A 20,724-nucleotide genomic window follows, 5' to 3' on the forward strand; every position below is an offset into this window, starting at 1 on the left:
TTTTTCTTTACAGGAATTAGTCAGTAGTGTCCTGTTGACATTTGTCAACATAAGTATTTACAGTACAGTCATTTTATTATACAAGTCATTGCTGCTTGAAACCGTCATTAGTTGAAATGATTTATCTTCAGGTGAATTACGTGCTACCCCTGGTTTCCAATTAGAAAAATGCAAGAGCTAAAATCAAGGATGTTCATGGAAAAGCTTATATGATGGTGAACCATTGACCTTAAAATACAGACCTACAATTAATGCATGTTCTAACAGCCTCTCAAGTACAGCATCCCTTTAAAAACCCTTTGTCTGGGAAAAGAACACGGCAGCTAAATGTAGTTGTCTCTGCAGTTTGCTTTATCTAGTAACTTTTGAGATTCTCCGCTCTACAACTACACAATAATTTATTTATAGGTAATTTATTGGTAAAATCTCCCTCTGAAACACAAAGCTGAATTACTGACAAAGACAACAAGTGAGACTGGAATGTAAAATAAAAACAAGTCTTATTTTCCATGTAAAGAGTTAATACATTACACATGTGCAGGATGTGGACAAGGGTGGTGGATACAAAACTCAATAAAATAAAAAGCAAAACGGCATATTTCCGTTAAAAAATGTCAGAGGCACTGCTGGGCATTCAATGTTCTACTCTCTCTCTCTCTCTCTCTCTCTCTCTCTCTCTCCCCCCCCCCCCCTTATTGGACACCAGTTACTCCTGGCTGTGTGAATTACTGAGTAGAGTCCTGTAATTAAATGGCCGTCTTGCTGTACATGCTGGATATCTGTTCCTCAAAGACTCTGCGGATGTCGGCACGTCTACTTTTCAGGGTGGGTGTGAGGAGGCCGTTGGCGACGCTGAACGTCTCCGGATGCAAGTGAAGGTCTTTCACCTGAAAGGAGGGGAAAGACATGAAAGCAAAACCACAGTCACAGTCAGCATTGGTGGGTTTGTAGCTGGAACATTTGAACTGTCGGCAGCGATCGCTCACTTGTTCTAAGGACTTCAGCCCCGCTTCCTTTCCCACGGCTCTCATGTCCTCTAATACTGCATTCTTCACATCCTGTTGGAAGACACGTATCTTTTAAATCCATGCTCCACCGTACAGTAAGTGATTAATTAAGAAATGAAATATTGAGATCTGCCTTACAGGACTCTGGCACAGCTCCTCGTAGGACCCGATAAATCCCCGCTCTTTAGCCCAGTCAACAAACACCTCCACGTCAGGCACAACTATGCCTATGAGATAAGACTGCAATACAAGAGAGGAATCAAATATTTAACTCTTGCCTTCGGGCATGTATTGTTAATAGACCAACTGAATAGGATTTGCATTGAATTAGCGCCCGTACCTGTAAACTATCTCCGTGCACAAACACCTGGAGCACAGGAACACAGCGCATGTAGACGTTTTCGATCTTTTCTGGAGCGATGTATTCTCCCTGGGACAACTTGAAGATGTGCTTCTTTCTGTCCACGATGCGCAGCGTCCCGTTCTGGCAGGGGAGAAATGATGTAAATGCCCGTTTGCTCTCTTGTGATCATATCTGTCCCCTGTCTTAACCTACTGGAAGCCACTGGCCCACGTCCCCACTGTGCAGCCAGCCGTCGCTGTCCAAGGCCTCAGCCGTCCTCTCTGGATCCCTCAGGTAGCCCCTGAACACACTGGGGCCGCGGATGCAGATCTAACACAGGATTCAGCCGTGAGAAGAGTCGGCAGGCATCAAAATTGTCTGGCAATTTGCAGAATGAAGAGTCCGACTCACCTCTCCTTCTCCGTTCTTAGCGTAGTATTTCATGTCGGGGATGTCCACCACCTTCACTATGGCGCAGGGTAAAGGAGCTCCAACGTGACCTGACACACACAAGCACACGTGCTGAGGAGAGGCAGCACAGGAGCAACCAGCCACTGGGGAATCAGGCAGTTTCTTACCTGCGGTCCAGTCCCCCGGCATAGAGAAGGTGCAGCCGGCGGTGCACTCTGTCTGACCATAGCCCTCAAATATCAGGCAGCCGAGCGTGGCCCTGAGGAAGGACAGCACCGTGGGGGAGATGGGTGCTGAAGCCGTCAGGGCAAACCGCAGATTTCCTCCTAAATTGGCCTGAAGCAGGTAGTGCACGCATTTGTTTAGAATCCTATTCCAACAATGATCACCGTTGGTCATATTTGCCATCTGCATCGACCACCACAAGCCAGATACTTTCAGTCCCTGTTTGTCTGTGTGCAGGCTTCACCAGTGAACTCCCACTGGGCCAATAGGCTCTGGGTGATTTTGGAACTCACTGCTGGAATGGTTGGAATAAATATAGTTATACTTCCAGGGCGACTAGTGCCACTGTGTTAACTTCTACAAAACATAAATAGTGACAAATATTAGTAAAAGTCTCAAATTACCAAGAGAGATGTTTTAGGGTGATGCCTCTTAACCATAGACTGTATATCGAGATGGACGATGTGTCTCCACGTCCTCACAAGGTCCAAAAATGTAGCCAAAGCGTCCATGATACAAACGCTGCCCTCTTGTGCACAGTGGTGATCAGAGGATCAAGCCACGATAGGGAGGTCCCACCGATACACATGCTCGACCAATCCTGAGTCTGTCTCAACTGTCAATCATGACATTTCACCCCATTTTTATAGCATCAAATAACAAATTAAAACCAATCTAACCAGAAAGACAAACACTGAAAAATACACCAGAGTGATAAGAACTACCTTCAATGACTCAAAACAACTGTGAGAAAAATTTGGTGTATACTTTGACTTTTCAGTTTGGTCTGTGTCCTATCCTATGACACAAAGGAGGCCGGATTTATGTCATATACAGGAGCCAGCCACTAGGTGGCAATCAAGACGCCCTGGCTTTACATTTGGGGAGCTGTTATATCCATCTTTATGTGTATAGTCAATCATTTTAAGTTAAGAGCCAATCATATAGCCTAATAATCGACATCCTAATGTAACAAAATGGAAATATATATATAGTGCAAAGGAACTGATTAGAAAAAGCTTCCAGCGACTGACCTGGATCCTGTTGAACACCAGTTTGTCCCACAGACTGTTGTTACGTACAACCCCGCTGCTCAGCTCCGCCTGCTTCCTCCTCACAGCGTAGTGAAGCAAAGCCCGCCGCAGCGGAGAGGTCACCGAGCCCAGGATCTTTACACACATCAGTCAAAATGGAAATGAACCGAAAATGAGCTTTAAAATATAACCTACAAGGAATTGTGTCCTCTAAGTGGCGTGTAAATAACAAGATCGGAAAACGTTAGCTGACCTTGTCGTAGATGCGGTTGAGTAAACGTGGCACGACAGGAAAGAAGGTGGGTTTGAGAGTTTTAATGTCGTCCATGAGGAGAGAAATGTCCCCTTGGTAGAATCCAACTCTGGCCCCGTGGCAGAACATAGAGACCTGGATCACAAAGACAGGTTCTCTTTTTTCTAAACACCAAAACAGACATTAGAAAACAAACTTCTGAGAAGAGGATCAAGTACCTGAATCATCCTCTCAAACATGTGGGCAAGCGGCAGGTACGAGATCGACACATCCTCCTGCTGGATCACAAACGAACCCTGAGAGAAAACGAGACATAAAATGAGCAAAGCACTGGGGAGAGATAAAGTTCAGGCGGCAGCGGCGGCATACGGTGAAGCCTCGCAGGCAATCAAACATGCTGCATGGCTTTTTCAATAGCAGTTAGATAGCAGAATCTTTATACTGGGGCAATTAGTTAAAGTACCTCGCGGCGACAGGGGCAATCAAACACCCAATTAATCATACCATTAGACACAGCAGGGAGAGAGAGGGACAGCTCGGAGATACAGAGACACAAGCAGATGGGAAGTGGTGGAAGCTGTGAGGCTGTTCTCAATTAGACAAGGAGGTGGAAGAGTAGACAGACCTCCAGGATCTTAATGACAGAGGAAGTGTTGGAGGCGATGTTGCCGTGGGTGATCATGGCTCCCTTGGGCTTCCCTGGATAAATAAACAAGACATTATTGCAGAGCTCCGCGCAGCAAAGGAAACTACAGCGGTGCCATAAAGAGCGGTTGTTAGTGGGCACTGAAGGACACTTCTCTAATGATGTGAGTGAAGGATAATTAGGGGAGAGACTCGGGAGATCAGACGATACCTGTGGTTCCACTGGTGAAGCAAACCACGGCCAGATCCTGGGGCTGGGGCGGCTACAGCAGGCAGCAATAAAATATGACAATATGACATTGGGCTTCCTCCACTCTTAATTTAAGCATTGTTTACAAGTGAGTGTTAATTATATCGTATGGGACAGGAGCAACAATAAAACTGTCAACATGGTATTTAGAGGGGGTTCAGGTATTTACTGGAACCAGCTTGATGGGGTGATGTACGTAGAACTCACCACAGGATCTTTGAGGTTCTGCCTTCCCAGCTCCTAGGATGTGGACAAAGTGGAGTTGATCATATCAATTTACATCAGCAGCATTGATTAAAGGGGAGACACTTCAATGAGGCTGCATTACAGGGACTCTGTCCTTCCACCCTGCTCACCATGAGCTGCTCCAGTTTCAAAACCTCCACCTCGCAGGCCTTCGCCCGCTCTACGAAGGCCTCGCTGAAACTGTTGAAGAGCACCAGGCAGGAGAGCTTGGGAGTCACGCCTTGCTCCTTGTTCTCTAACAGAGCGGCTGCCTTCTCCTCGCTGTCACAGATCACCAGGGTGATCTCCGCTGAGGACGCACCACGACATGACGCACAGAGGAGATCGACTTTACACATCAGATGGAGGGAAAAGCAAGTCTCACGGCAGCAGAAATACAAGAACTGATGCATATAGGACATTAGAGAATGATAATGTAGTACTAAATCTAAACATCACTTAATACTGTGTCCAGTAATTTTGGAAAGTAGGAGTAAGAATTAAACTAAATATATTTCATACTGCTACTACCCCACTTATATTCGTGTGTGAACCTAACAGCTATAGTTATGTGTGGCTTTGCAAATTCAGATTTCACATTAAAAACATAGAACTACAAACGTTTGTGGATTTTATCCAGTTACCAAAAAAAGAGTCTGTTAGATATTAGCAGTGTTACCAAAGAGAGATCCACTTAACACAAATTGCAGAGCTTAGCATGTTTCGCTAAAAATGCAATCATATCACTATCAGACCCAGAATAATTAATGTGGGGCTTGATATTTAACAGTTACACTTTACTGATAACAAGAAAGAAAGATAGAAAGAAATGATTATTTGCCAGAAACCAATAAATCAGTCAAAGTATCTTGGGAAAACAAGTACTTTTACTCCTTATTAAGTATTTTACCATACAGTATAATTATTTTAAGAAAACTTGACCTGACCCAAAGCGTATTTTCTTTCCAACATGATGTATACATATATATATATATATATATATATATATACACATCATGTTGGAAATATATATATAAGTATATATATATACACACACACTTTTCTCCTACATGTTCTTACATTATAATGTTTCTGGAAATCAATTAAACATCTGCACAGAGTTTGTATTTCCATCAGTCTACAAAACAAATGACTGTGAGAAAGGTCATTGTGGTGATCAGAACACAATCTGGAATTAGAGGAGGCTGACACACCACTAATGACACATTTGTGAACTGGTCCTTTAAATAATAATGAAATCTCATTATTATCATTGTATATTGATGTTAATTCCTACATGAAGTGTTCGGGTTTTCTCACCCAAGTGGAGTATGTGGACCATGGCCTCCAGCCCCAGTGTGTCATAAAGAGGCACCACCGCCATGGAGTAAGTGTAGCAGGCCAGCTCTGCGATGATCCACTGTGACCAGCAGAGGGAGACAGAGCAGCACTGTTAGACTCCTTTCACCCACTTATTTATATTTGTTGAGTCACATAGATCAGAGATGTTTCTCCATTAGTCTATATATTACACGAATTTCATCTTTACTAAATACACAAAACCATGTTCAACATAATAATCATTTTTTTAAAAACACCACCCACAGTGTAGATCCATGTGATGGAGCAGAAACTCATGTTTCACTCTCAGTTGACACGACTGAGCGTGAAGTGATAAAAGTGGCCCTGCCTCATGGATATATTAAAAATGAATTTGAGAGCAGACATGTTCCAATATTAGCTGCCCTGGAGACCCACATTCACCAGCAGCTCTCTGAGCTCAATACAAATCAAGGCAAACACACTTTCAGGACATGCGCAGACAAACACAAATCACATTTTAAATGTCATAACTCAATGGGAATAGTTGTGATCCTGGGGCTCCAAGAGTTGAATCATCATTCACAAATCTCTATAGAGATGTGTGCGTATGAGAAAATAACAAGTTTAAGCTTGGTGAGAGATCATTTTAAACCATAGGGCTGTCAAAGCTCACAGGAAACCAACCAGTGTGGGAACAAAGTGATGACTATGTACCTCTGGCCTGTTTTGTGCAAATAAACCGACAAACTGCTGCGGGTTCGGCTGACAGCCTTTAGCCAACAGCCCTGATCCCAGAACCTGCGCCTGCTCAGCCACCTGGAGGATCGGAGACAAACAGTAAAGAGTAACAGATCACACTGAACCGATGTGATGACTGGACCATCAAAATACTCAAACATGTCAGACCTCAGTGTAGGAGATCCACTGGTAGGGCTGACCCGGTTTCCTGGAGCCAAGGCACGCACCATTTCCTGAAGGACCCAAGACAAAACACTAACACCAGTTAAAACCAAGGCCCTGTTCTCACCTGACAGATGTTAAATGAAGGCATTTTATGTATTTTTTCAGTTTGACTTTTACGTCTAAAGAAGAAGTCTTACATACTTCAACTGGAGTGGATTTGGCTTTGTTGTTTACCCCTGAAACTCCAAAAGTGTTTTGTGTACTCAAACACTTCACCCATGCCTCCATCAGCACAGTGTTAGGTAGATAATGAGTGTATTTTCACTTTGGGTGAACTATCCCTTTTAATACCAGATCTGGTATAGCATCATTTATAGCATCATGAAATTGTTAGACTCAGGACGTGTCTAGTGGAATTACATTGTGGTGTTTTATACAACAACAAAGTACTGGATGAAAAATAAATATTTAGAATTTGATTGTATAAATGTCATGTTAATCAATATTTCTTAAGTGTTAATTAACTTGTTGTTAATTAAATCCATGTAATACATATTTTATCAGACTTTATGTGCAGTTCGGTGACTTTGAACTGATTTGACTGTTGAACATGTAACGAGTAAAAATTTTAAGATAAATCAGAATTTTACTTTGGATGAATTGATTGGCTGTTGCTTAATGTCATACTAATTGTCAGCTTTGATCACAAATCGTATCCCATTTGCAAAAAGCCAAAGTGATGTGTCGCGGGAGTGTCCAGCGTGGTCACCTGAGATCCTCAGGCCTCTCTGGAACATGTCGTAATACGTCCTGGTGTCATCGTAGTAATACTCCAGCAGGGAGTCATCCTTAAGAAGAGCCGATCTCCTGCAGCTGGGATCTCCCTGCAACCAACACCACTCTCATCAGACACAGTCAAAAAACACTGCTGTTATATTGATGATGGACATTAACACTGACACTGATGATTCAAGTGAGCGACCACGACCCACTCACGTTCACAGCTACGGACTGGGCTTGTAGATCGCAGGGGGGACGCATGGGTCGAGGACGGGTCACCAGCCAGTACGCAGTGAGGGAGGCCAGCGCTCCCAGGCCCAGCAGAGAGGAGGGGGACAGAGACAGCGTGGACAGAGACAAGGAGGACAGAGGCAGAGATGGCAGAAGTCTCCAGAAGTCGTCACCTTCAGAGCCTTTGAGTCCCGAGCTGGAGCGAAGTGACCCTAACCACTCCTGAAAATGCATAGCTGAGAGAAGAGGACAGGGGGAAGAAAAGACTCAATCTACAAGCTACTATAGATACTTCCTCTAACATCGCAACCATCAAAAATACTTAACATTATCGCGGGGGAGGGGCTGGAGCTGATCGACCTTGGGCACGAGGGAGGAATACACCCTGAAGGTCGCCATTGTATCGCAGGGCGGACGTACAGAGTCCATACAGAGAAAACCCATGAAAACACATGGAGAACATGTAAATACCCGACTGAACCAGGTTTGGAACCGGAAACCTTCTTGCTATGAGGCGATGAAGCACCACCATGCCACCCTCTATCTACACCTGCTGAACTTCCATCTTTTTACAATTCATTCAATAATTGTGAACTCCAAAAACATATATTTTTTAAAGCCCAAGTTAACATCTTCAAAGTACTTGATTGTCCACCCAACAGTCCAAATAAAGACTACTACTATGTAAAATAAGGGCAACATGTTTTTATAAATTCAAAAGCTGAACCCACCAAATGTTTGTTTTCGGATCAACAAAATAAACTATTTAAAACGGTACAAACGTTAACATCTTAAAGCGACCCCCTGGTCGCGAGCAATGTAAACTAGTGGCATACAATCACCCTTAAAACACAGATTGCAGCAAAACCCAAAATAATAGTGTGATTCAAAGCATCCTTACATTTTTGAAACTATAAAGTCTGGTTAGCAGACTGGATCCCACTGGGTCACAGGCTTGGCACCATGGCCACACAAAGAGAGAGAGAGAGGGAGAGGGAGAGAGAGAGAGAGCGAGAGAAAGAGAAAGAGAGAGAGAAAAGGCCTGAGCTGTATACAGGACAGGAGGGGGGAGGGTCGGGGTGAGATACCAGGAAGTAATAACGAGTGGCTTAGAAGAAACAGGCACCGAGGTTACTCTGAGGCATGTTGTGCCACTCTCTTTCATCCAACGGGGAGCGAGAGAGACCGGGGTCGGTACAGTGGAGAATCGAGGGGTTGGTGATGAGATAGGGTGATGGGGACGACCGGGGGGGGTGAGTCCCCCCTCAAGACTCCCTGCCAGCGCCTTTATAGTTCATATCCAAAACTGAATGACAGAGGGACACAGGGGGAGAGGCAGTGCGAGGACGACTTAATGCCCCAAAACAAACTTTTTTTGTTTGGAGTTTAAAAAGTGAAACACTTCAACTTTAAAACTGCTCATTTCACCCCCTCCCCTGGCAAACCACTTCATCTTCCCTCAGGCAGAGAATTCACGTCATTGAATAAAACTCCCCTTTCCCACATCCCCTCCCCTCCCCAAAAACCCCTTCAACCTCTAACCCACTCCCCCCCCCCCCTGCCCCGGGTGCCCAATAGAAGAGGGGATAAAGAGTGGTATCGCACCCCTCCTTCCTCTCTACCCGGGCCGATGCCGAGCTGCTTCCCTTGCCACACGGCCCTTGAAGACTGATGCCACAAGCATCCATATTTGTGAGTTAAAGCTGCTCAGTCGTCACTCTACACCTGCAGGTGTAACAAAGCAGCGGCTGATCCCCCCCAGCTGAATAAAGGGAAAGCAAAAGGGCTTTATGAAATGTGACATCCCCAAAAAGACCTGAAAGTGACAGTCTGCTGTGAAGAGAGCTTCCTGTAGTCTCTCTCCACCCGCTGCCTCCTCTCTCACTCCCATTCATAAAGCCTATTGTCAAGGCCCAGACAGGGACCATTGTGCTCCCAGCTCTTACTCCCTGGAAGACATGAGACAAAAGACGATGGCACTCACACACACATGTGATGAGACACTGAAGGGAAATACACTTTCTCTGCTGTGGGAGAGACAAAGCTGCATGCCCTGGCCTTTATCACCTGGATTTCTACTGATGGGAATTTATCGCAGGAGCCGTGACAGAGACGTGTTAGCGAGGGATCACGCAGCATCAAGTGGAGCAGATTACATTTGTGTTCGGTGCAAATGATTAAAACATGGAGATGAACGGACATCTTGCCATGCAGTGCGCAGAACAAGCAGCAGAATGCAGGTTCACAGGGAGACAGCAGGCGTTTAACAGATCGCCTGAGGCCGCTTGCAAGTCTGTGCACATTTACTGCTGCTGACAGGCAGCGACAGAGCTGAGACTATACTCAGAGCTACAGTGTAGTATGTCATATAAAAAGAACTAATGAGCAACACACGGGGACATGGAATGTGTGAAAACAGAAACCAAATACTGGTTCTGGCGAAGATCTGGCATGAATGAAACTGCCCAACTGTATTTCAGATAGATTGCAAGGCAACAGGTTAAAATAAATCACATTAAAATGGGAGATTTAAAAATGTGTATTTAAGTGTACATTTTGAAGGTATTGATAGTCAAAGAACAACCATGTTTGCCAGGGCTGTAATATAAAATGTATGAACGTAGCTTCATCATAAGCTTCTTAATGTTTTTGGTGAAGTTAAATGATTCAGAAGTAAAAAAGGAGCAGGTGATGAGACGGGATCAGAAAAGAGGAAAGTAAACTCAGTTTCCAATTTGACACGTCAGGCAGCCAGACTCTGTTCAAGTTTAAAATGATTTTTAAAGATTTTCAGTCAAACATGAAACGAGAAGTCAAGGCTCCTTTTGACAAATATGTGCAGAATACTTTTTCCCCTCTTCTCACAGACAAGGGCTGACATATGTACTGGAAGAGAGCCACTGCTGGTTTTGCCATCTACCTGTTAAAGCCGACAGAATGAGAGGAGACTCTGTACAGTAGCCTACAGAACCATGGGCAGCAATGCTGGGGAACGTTTTCCCCTCTGACCTAGAAAACTACAGGAGGTAACTTGAAGAGAGGGGGTGGGAGGCAGCTTTTTGTACCCCCACCACCACCACCAGTAGCAGCAGCAGTAGCAGCAGCAGCAATGAACCCTGCACACTTGCCATGTGCCCAGAGTGGTGAATGGTCCGATCGAGAGGAGATGGGGAGAGAGGGGACACGTGACCCCCGGCAGGGCAGAGGGGGGAAACCAGAAACAGGAGAAAAGAAAGAAGCTCAGGGGGGTTCTCTGGCTGTGATTCCCAAACGAAGCGTGAAGAACACATACACACACTGGTCACAATGATGTTGTTCTTGTCCAGGAGGAAGGAGATGAAGAATAAATGAGAGAGACCTGGCATCCTGCACGTAGAGAACACGTTTGGCTCTCCACACGTCGATCATGAGTCAGGATTCTCACAGACAATGACATATTTGTGCTTTTCGGGTTTCTGCAGCATCACGGGTCCAAACGTGACTGTGCAAGGGTAATGCTCCTCCAGTGTTCGGCTCTCCTGGCACCACACCTCATGGCTGCACTTTTGAATCAGTGAGTGTTTCTGTGAACCTGTGCACGTCGCCCAGCCTTGCACGACTGGCAGGAGCTGTCAGACTCTCACATGGGATCTGGAGATACCAGAGAAGTTGGCATTCGGCCGTGTAGGCAATTTGAAACATGTTGTGTTTTATTGCCCCACAATGAAATGTCAAGACGTGTAGAAAATGCACAAACAAACAACATAAAGCAGGAGAAGAGTAAATGAGCAGGATTGTGATTTTAACTAGAACAATGTCAGAAACCTTCATTTCAGGGCTGAAGCTCTTTCCAACCATAATTACTGTAACCTCAGTTTGGATCAGGGACAACATACCACAGCTATGTGCTTCACTTGACAGATACTCACTAGTGCATGCCAGGTTATTTAAGTACACTGCAATAGCATCCGTAGAACTCAAGATGTCTGCAACAAGATATGTATATCCACAAACTCTACAGGAGGAGAAAAGCTGCAGGTGAACATCAGAAGTTCAGGCTTCAGATGAGCAAATGCAAACAGCGAAACAAATACTCGTGAATAAACTGTTATTACTAATCACTGCCTGTTGTCCTCACTGGGTCTGTCCGTGATCCAGGGATGGAGAGTGAAGGTGTAAAACCACAAACTGCAGTTAGTTAGCAGACTCACGGTTTGTCCTCAGACTCTCACCTCCCAGCGCTGCAGTCCAACTTTCCTCTGCTCAGGATCACAAAGTCGTCAGAGTCGACAGGAAAAGAGAGAAAACAAGCCAATACAGAAGGAAAAGAGAGAGGGATTGATAGAAACTCACCTTAGAAAAACACAGACCTCCAACTTTATCTGAGATTGCGATCCCCAATTACAACTTCAGCTGCAGCTCCATGGAGATCCGTGCACGGGTCAAGCTAGAGACAATATACATCCATATCCTGTCGGTATTCCAAAAATAAACTACCTCTAATGGCGGCATTGTGCCTCGCCGAGATTATTAATTGAAGACGTATAAAAATAAATCCATAAATAAACAATTAAATGTAGAAAAATACATCTATAAGTGAATAATATATAAATACGTGTATAAATAAACAAATAAATGAAGAAAAATATAAATAAATACCTACATAAATGTATAAATTTCTAAATAAATTAATATTTATATAGAAGAAAACATGTAAAATGTTTAAATAAATATACAAGCAAACGTATAAATATATGAATGTATTTACACATTGGTAAGTAAATTAATAAACGTTTGAATAAATAGATGATATTCATGTATTTTATGTATTAAATCATTTCTGCTTATATTTAATTCAAGATTAATGGTATTTATTGTAGCCATACTCAGGTAAAATGAAATCGTAAGATACTTAATGTTAAATACATACTGTATAATAAAATGTCATCTTCTCAGAATCTTTTTTTAAAACTATTTTATTTTGGAGGTAAACCCACATGATTTCTGGTACTTATTTCTGTAGCTTGATAGCTTTTCTGCAGGACGACGCGGACGCACACGTCATTTGTTAATTATATGCAAGCATTTGGGGGAAAGATCAAACCCTGACAGAGTAATTGTACAATAACAATCAAGTGAAAAGTGACAAAGAGGCTGCAGCTTTGAGAGAAAAACAAAGACAGTCTTGTGTCGATTATCAGTTTATTGAGTTACATTCAACAGCGGTGACATCACTGAACTCCTGTGTTTATAAATCTATAGAGGTTCTACATCAAAAGCAACAGTCTCAGCTCAACAGAGCCCACAGCAGGGTAATTTATCAAACAGTAACACAAACTGATACTGTGGAAAAATGTTATTGTCTGAAAATATAATGAATTCTTGATGGGGAGTTATGAATTAATCATGAGGACTAAACCTGTGAGTGATGAGGAATCGTCTGAATGATTTTTTTCACCCTGATTGTTCACAGCTCACACGGCATCAGAAGTCCTCCCAGTTTGTGTGCAGCTCGGCAGCATCCACAGTGTAATCCCCACAGACACTGCTGTCAGAGGGATGCTTCACCTGAAGGACAAGAAAAAAGTCACCAAAAGAATCTGGGCCTTTGCTCACTGCTTTATCTCAAAACAACAACAACAACAAGCCAAACACAAAGTGTCTTACTTTGGGAATAACTGGGGCTTTTAATGTGTTTTTATAAAGTCCTTCCCAGTCGAATCCTTCAAACCATCTGAATGAAACAGAAACAACAGAGCGTCACCACCTAGCCGAGCGTGTTGTTTCCAAACTCAGGCCTCAGCGCTGTGTTTTTCTCCAGTGTAATAAATCTGTGGCCTCACTTGTGCTTGTGGATGTCCTTGGCCCCGTTTCCGAGACTGCCCAGTCTCTCAGAGGGGCTGCTCCTTGGTGACGGAAGGCGGAAAACAGAACACACGGATAAATAAACTTTGAATTAATAATCAGATTCAGTCTTTTTAAAAGATGGTGTCGCTGCAAAGGTCGGCTCCAATACACCTGCAGCCTCTCTTAATGTGCTACTGCTGTCTGCCTGTGTGCGTGTCTGGTCTGGAAGAGAGGAAATGTATTAATATATAGATGTAGCTAGAGATATAGATATCCTATAGATAGAGATATAAATATGGATATGCTATAAAAGTATATTGATAGAGATAGGCTTTATATAGCTAGATAGACATGATAAGTAGATATAGATAGGTAGATAGGTAGGTTGTTGGGTAGGTAGATAAGCAGGTAGATAGGTCGGTAGTTAGGAAAGTAGGTAGATAGGTAGGTAGGTAGATAGTCAGGTCGGTAGGTAGGTAGATAAGTAGGTAGATAGGTCGGTAGTTAGGAAAGTAGGTAGATAGGTAGGTAGGTAGGTAGGTTCATTATAAACATTCACTTAATAATTCATGCTGTAGTCACCTGCAAAGTTTCTTTATGAGACTGGAGGCACTTGTGCTGATGTTCCTGGGAAAGTCAATCTGATCGATGCCACCAAATGTTGCAGTGAGAATCTTCATTGTGTCAGAGCCGTTGAATGGGAGCCTGAGAGAGAGAGAAAAAATAAATAACTTTCACGATCACTTTAATCTGCAACTCAACAGATGAGCTGAAAAACTCCTGCTGGCCTGCACAGTACTCTTAAACTCACCCACCACTCAGCAGCTCAAACACAAAGACGCCCAGGGACCAGTAGTCTGCAGACAGACTGTAGCCTCTGCTCAGGATGATTTCCGGCGCCATGTAGCCCAGTGAGCCACAGAACGTCCAGGTTCTCTTACCCACCTCCACCTGCTTCACACATCTGGTGCCAACCTGCAAAACGCACCCATCGGTACAGATAGCTTTAGTTAAAATGACAATGAAATAATCAATCAATAATTTAATACAGAGTAAACAAAATTATGAAATGGTGTAGCACCAGTTTGGCATAACCGTGCTGGTCCAGCACAACATTTTCAGGCTTGACGTCTCTATAGATGACTCCTCTGCGGTGGAGAAAGGTCAAGGCCTCGACAACACAAGCTGTGTAGAACCTGGTGCTGCCCTCGTCCAAACATCCTCTGAAACAGTGTGCGCGGGGGGAGGGGCGAATTAAACAAATATGTGATGCAACACATCAAGCCGCAGTTTAAGGCTTAAAATGAAAGCTATGATTATAAATATTTCATCAGTGTGATGAGAAAACTAGTTTTGAATAAAAAAATTCTTGCAATTCAAGAATACTTACTTATCTGTGAGCAGACTGAATAGATCCCCTCCAAGACAAGCCTCTGTCAACATGTACAGACACTCAGGCTCTCTGAAGGTTTTATGTAGCCTGAAATCAACAGGTAAATAATATTTATAATCATCAATATATTCAAATATTTTTGGAAAAACAGGTTTATTAGATAAGTATTGTCAGACACCTGACAATGAATGGGCAGTGAGTGTCCATGAGGATACGCCCCTCTCTAAGGATGTGCTCTCGTTGGCCACTGTCGAGAATCAGCTTCTTCCTCAGGACCCTCATGGCATAAAGACAGTTGATGTCGCTCTTTAGGTTAACCTGACGGAGGTGAAAGTCAATAGATTACATCACAGAAACATGGACCCTCTTGTGGGATCACAGTGTCGCACGGGTTAATATCAACTCTCACCAGGTCTACGTGACCAAACTCCTCAGCTGCTAGAGTGCCAAGGATGTGGAAATCACTTAAGGTGGAGGATGAGAGGAGGCTGTCTTCCTCGTCTGACCTGCCCACAGGGGAAGCTGAGGTGAGATTATATCTTGGGTTTTTCTATATGTGCTGCTAAAATGTGTTTCTTGTACGAGTCAGCATCGTGATTCTCCTCACTCGACTTTGGAGTCACGGCTCTGCTGCATCTCGTCGCTGCAGCCTAACGCCAACCCGTCGATGATGTCTTTAAAGCTCCTGAAACACAGAAGCATGTGAATAACCCACAAATCTCTGGATATATAAAAAAAAAAGGATAAATATTATAAGCTCCGTCAGGGAGGTTATGTTTTTGTCTGCATTTATTTGTTTGAAACCAGAATTATGCAAAAACTGCAGAACTGATTACGATGATATTTTGTGGAGGGGTGGGGGATTAACAAGGAAGAACCCATTTATTTTTGGTGCGGATCCAGGAATTTTTATTCCACTTTCTTTAACATAGCGGGATAAATGGTCTTCTCAATCTTTTCATTGATTTCTGAGAGAATAATTTATGGCTTTGAGGAAAACTGGACTGATAATTATGAGCGTGTGTAATTTGGTGGAACTAAATATCCTGATCTAGTGAATTGAAATGTGGTTTCATGAGGGGACTGTCTGGACTTGGAGAAGGTGTGCAGGTAGTTTTGTGAACGCAAACCAGCCACTTACTGTCTGTCTATTACCAGGCAGGTAACTGGAGCTGCAGCAACCACACTCACAGTGTGAACTTCTTCTCTAAAGACATTCAAACATTATGTCATCAATGCAAAGCACAAACTTAAAAAGAGAATTTATTACTATCATATTAGCATAATTTCCCCAAAAGCTGCTGAAACTATACATACTTTTCCTTGCAGCATCTTGTTAAAGTCTATTATTTCTTTCCTCTTACCCCCACAGAGCTTTTTCTCCAAACCAGTGTCTCTCAGAGAGTTTAGAATGGGCTGTGTGCTCCTCGTGCCCCGGCTTCTTCTCAGTCACTTTCACCTGCCAAATCCAAAGGAGAAGTAATGGAAAACGAAGCCTGATGGTGGAGAGCAATGCAGAAAAGCACCACAAGTCAATTATTGCCATCATAAAGCAATTTCTAAAGCTGTCCTGGCAATTTCACCTCCGCACTACAAATGAATAATTTCTGAAAATGCTTATTTCATCATTCAGCAAAGAGCATAAAGCTTTACCTGGCCTTTGCTGATGACATAAAAGGTGTCTCCTGTGGCCCCTTGTCGAGTGATGTAGTCTCCTTCTGTGTAGAGCCTCTGTGGAGCACAAATGACAGAGTGAGGAGCGAGAAAAACAGTGGAGAGCCATTTAAAAAGAGCATGAAAAGAAAAAAACACCACATCTGTTCCACACACAGAGAGATGAGGGCTGGTAACAATGAAGGATTCATTCTGGAGCTATCAATGCACCTGCTTGTTGACTGATGCAACGCAAAGGAAGCCGAGAATAGAAAATGCCGAGGGACGGCCTGTAAGCAATCATGTTTACACTCGCTCCTTCCGTCCGCACACATAATCTGTCGACTGGCGTCTGTTTGAAGAGCGAGCGACGGGCACACAATACCGATGCTTCAGATTTTAGGAACTTAATCTGTACCTCTTCCATGAGATCACACATTTTCATGATGACATCCTCTGGCAACGACTGGAGGAAGGGAACGCTGCCGATACACAGAGACACACTCAGATATATCATCCACTGTGACAGGCCTGCTAACGGTTTGATTTTTCCGTATTTTCTAGGTGCTTAATCATATCAGAAACATATTGGAGAGTTGATATGAAAGATGAAAGAGTAAATATGCCTTGTTCTATTCTATATGGTTAAATATGTTAAAGGGATAGTTCACCATAAAATGAAAATTCACTCATTGACTACTCACGACTATGCCAGTCATATGCCGGCATTCAAATCTGCTGTTATCCTCCTTTCGGATCCGCATTCGCTCGTGGATCACAGAGGTAATTTCGTCTTAAAGCATGGTGTAAATGTACCCGTTTCATGTCGAATTTGAATGCCGAGGCTTAGGGACACTTGGATGACACCACAGGAGCTGCTTTTTATGCTTTTTTGTCTGTTGTTATTATACGTTTGAAGAATTGGTCACCATTTACCTCAGTTGTATTGGATTTGGCTGCAACACTGTTTACCCCTGAGACTCCAAAAGGGTTTTGGGACTCAAACACTTCACCCACCCCTTCATCAGAATAGTGATGAGTAGATAATGAGTGCATTTTCCTTTAATGTTATGTTAATTTACCTTAAACTGAAACCTTCATGTTGCTATTATTATTTTTAATTACACTTTTTTTTATATACTTTGACTGAAGAGAGAATCCTATTAACATTCCATGGTACCTTAGTATAATGACAATAAAGATTTTTGAATCTTGAATATTAAGGGCAGTGTAAAAGGCCTTTAATGCAGCATGGTGACCTCTAAACAATGTGACCTCGTGGTGATGTTGTGTTGAAGACATTAGAATAGAATCTCTCAGGGCCTGTCCCTTGTCCTATCTTCACCTGCTAAGCAGCTCCATAGTGTGAGACAGGCTGTTGAGACCACTCTGCATGAGGACGGTCTGGTAGCTCTTGCAGTCCAGCACCCACAGCCTGCTGTCCGTCAGTGCTGCAGATCACACGACACAGACAGAGACAGTGGGTTAAGGTTGTGTCAGTGACACCGGAGCTCAGGTGGAGGCGTAATCGAGAAGCAGGTATTGAAAACAGCTGGAAGTGACACACATAGTCTGTGATGGATGTGGGGGTACCCTGCAGGATCATGAGGTAGAGTCTGGAGAGCACATGGTATGCATTATAAAAAAAGAAGACAGAATAAATGAAGTGTGAGCTTATTGTCCTTAGAAAAGATTTTTAATATAAATCTAATCTGCTTTCCTCAGCCTTAATCAACCTCTCTCTACATAACAGAGCTTGAGAGAGTTGTAAATTAATTATGACCCATATTGATTGATTAACTAAAGCTTCCTAGAAATCAAAAGAGATGTCCCCCTGGACGGTCTAATTAGATCCAGGGTCTGAGAAAAAGGTGCAGCTTTGATATCTCCGTTCGCCCATTTGGATTTACCCCATCGGTTTTCACTTCAGCACCATATGACGCACATTTCAAGGCCACTGCTTTATCTCATGTGCCTCTGAATCCTTTGCAGAGTACAATTCTCAAATGTCTCACAGTAGGAGTATCTGACATTTTCTTCAGAACCTGCACAGCCTGATCAGAACAGCGTGTTTTCATCTGCACCTTCATCTCAGTCACAATAAAAGAGACCAGACGCCTCATTGATGGTCTCACATGGCAACAATGGAGGGAGAAAAAAGTCATTTCAGGTCAGGAGGGAGATAAACACAGTGGGGCCCTGAACAGAGGCAAAGGGAAAGGCTGACCGAAATGGGCATTGAGCGAAGGACAACAGAGAGAAGACATGAGCTGAGCATTGTTACCAAAGAACAAACATGAAATTGAAACGGCCTCCTGGTTGCAAGATAAAGAAAGCAGCACAAAGGGAATGTGATGCTTAGGGACCAAACAAGGCCATTTTTTCAATTTAGACTGATTCTGGTTGTTTCCAGTTTCTACATGTGAAACCAGGTCAGATGCGATGGCTGAGAAAAGTTTTCCCACAGGACTCTGTCATCAGACACTGAAAGGAGATGGTAGCACTTTCTATTTTCAGTGGGGACTATCACTAAATCTCACACCATGTATGTGTGACAAGTGATGAGAAGAGAGAACTGAATGCAAACTATCTTTGAAATCATTACTGAAGTGAAGATTCAGTTAATGCATGCTGGATTGCAGGCAGGACGTGTGGCATTTGAACGGCAGCGTTAGCGCAGGAAAGCAGAAAATGATTTAATTCCCCACATCTCCGAAAAAAAAACATTTGAAGCTGTGCTGTTGTCTAAGATATCAAAAGGTCTGGTTTTTAAATTCGCCCGACGTCTTCTCTCCTAGACGACTGCCAGAAATCCGCCTGCTTCTGATCGACTCTCAAACAAGAATTATTCATGTGCCGAGCAATTCAAGAGTAATCACAGTGAAACTCCACCGGAGTTGTTTTGGAGTGACAGTGACACCTGCATTCAAAAGTATAGAATCAGGAAGACAGAACCAAACTGCTTTGTTACCTGAGACAGAGTGGGTGTGTGAACAGTTGTAGAGCAGTGCCAGCTCTCCAAACACATCTTCCGGCTCCATTGTTTGCAGCCTCTCTCCGTCTTTTGTCACCTCCATACTCCCTTCTGTCAATAAACACACAATCAGTGAGCAAACAGCGTGTACACAACACGTACGACTGTTACACGCTCGTGTTAATGTGTCAGCGAATGAGGAGGGCTGTCGAGAGCTGTCCGCGATGCCCTGCACCAACAACAGATTATGAAATCATCCCTTGACATTTCGACACAAGGCACAAATGAATTGTGAGGCGGGCGTGTCAAAACAGCTAAATCTGAGCACCTGTCATCTCACTGAGGTGTTAGTGATGTTGACAGACGTGTGAGGTATGCTGCAGTTTGATTAATGGTGTCTGGTTTAACAAAAGAAATGATTCACCTTCTAAAACGTAAGCCTGGGCCCCGGTGGTTCCCTCCTGAAAGACACAGCAGCCTTGATTGATGGCGGTGGGATACATGCAGGCGATGACGGCCACGATTTCTCCTTCGCCAAGGTTCTTCAACAAGTCGTTTTTCAAAAACGCTGCCTGAATCAGCCTGTGGGACCTGAGGGGACAGTGGGATGCACAATGTCACATTTAAGTCATATTCGGCGACATACGCAACAGAGTTCGAAAATGATTCGAAATATTGTATTTATTCAGAGTCTGAGAGACGCGGTTGGGTGAAGCCTTGAACATTTGTGAGGCAGATTTGTTCAGTGTGCGCAGGTGGGGGCTGAGGGAACGCTGTGTGCTCTTACGCCTGGCTTTTGTCACAGCAGCTTTTATGTGAAACCATGGCCAGATTCCCCGGCTCCAGACTGACAGGCTCAGAAATGACTGTCTTCCTTTTGGCTCCGTCCTCGAATTGAGCTGAGCAAACTAATGGGGAAAATAAAACACAGGGTTAGGGGCCTGTGCTGCCTGTTTGGGGGAGTCCAAATGTGACACATTGAAGCAGGGTGTATACCTGCACCGGCTGCAGAGGCTCCCGGGAGGGAGACGGTGGCTCTGTGGCGATCCAGCTCGTCCTGGAGTCGGCGAATAAGTTCATCCTTGGTGTCCAGCTCCAGCTCTAACTCGTCTATCAGCGTGTCCCTCTGGCGAAGCTCCTCGATCTTTAGCTGCAGGGCAAACTGGAGGTCCCGCAGTGTCCCCATTTCCTGCAAATACCAGATGTCAAGACACAGAAAAACAAACACACACATCCGCATGGTGTACA

At 43.7% G+C, this 20,724-nt stretch overlaps 2 protein-coding genes across 3 annotated transcripts; both read right to left on the reverse strand.

Moving 5' to 3' along the window:
* Window positions 1–674: 674 nt before the first annotated feature.
* On the reverse strand, window positions 675–12,056 carry acsl2 (acyl-CoA synthetase long chain family member 2). 2 transcript variants are annotated; one of them, XM_062384683.1, is made up of 20 exons: window positions 11,963–12,056; window positions 7,616–7,866; window positions 7,389–7,503; window positions 6,623–6,687; window positions 6,431–6,532; window positions 5,714–5,813; window positions 4,525–4,703; window positions 4,376–4,408; window positions 4,130–4,181; window positions 3,899–3,972; window positions 3,492–3,569; window positions 3,274–3,408; window positions 3,021–3,155; window positions 1,929–2,097; window positions 1,762–1,850; window positions 1,564–1,680; window positions 1,348–1,491; window positions 1,146–1,247; window positions 987–1,058; window positions 675–887 (listed from the first exon to the last, which is right to left on the reverse strand). In XM_062384683.1, exons 2-20 carry the CDS (start codon window positions 7,862–7,864, stop codon window positions 747–749), a joined length of 2,151 nt encoding a protein of 716 aa, XP_062240667.1. In that variant the 5' UTR covers window positions 7,865–7,866; window positions 11,963–12,056; the 3' UTR covers window positions 675–746. The 2 variants fall into 2 exon arrangements, with proteins under 2 accessions (XP_062240667.1, XP_062240668.1); XM_062384684.1 differs by lacking the exon at window positions 11,963–12,056 and adding an exon at window positions 11,821–11,940.
* A 740-nt stretch (window positions 12,057–12,796) lies between these two features.
* prkg1l (protein kinase cGMP-dependent 1, like) lies at window positions 12,797–20,053 on the reverse strand. The gene is made up of 17 exons (XM_062381713.1): window positions 19,901–20,053; window positions 19,474–19,587; window positions 17,848–17,953; window positions 16,921–16,984; window positions 16,503–16,580; window positions 16,214–16,308; window positions 15,991–16,056; window positions 15,457–15,534; window positions 15,259–15,355; window positions 15,028–15,167; window positions 14,847–14,936; window positions 14,538–14,679; window positions 14,268–14,431; window positions 14,039–14,161; window positions 13,453–13,515; window positions 13,277–13,343; window positions 12,797–13,177 (listed from the first exon to the last, which is right to left on the reverse strand). The coding sequence occupies exons 1-17, from the start codon at window positions 19,977–19,979 to the stop codon at window positions 13,094–13,096; spliced, it is 1,650 nt and encodes a 549-aa protein (XP_062237697.1). The 5' UTR covers window positions 19,980–20,053; the 3' UTR covers window positions 12,797–13,093.
* Between the last annotated feature and the right edge of the window lie 671 nt (window positions 20,054–20,724).

Source organism: Platichthys flesus, chromosome 3, assembly GCF_949316205.1.
Source record: "Platichthys flesus chromosome 3, fPlaFle2.1, whole genome shotgun sequence".
Taxonomy (NCBI): Eukaryota; Metazoa; Chordata; class Actinopteri; order Pleuronectiformes; family Pleuronectidae; genus Platichthys; species Platichthys flesus.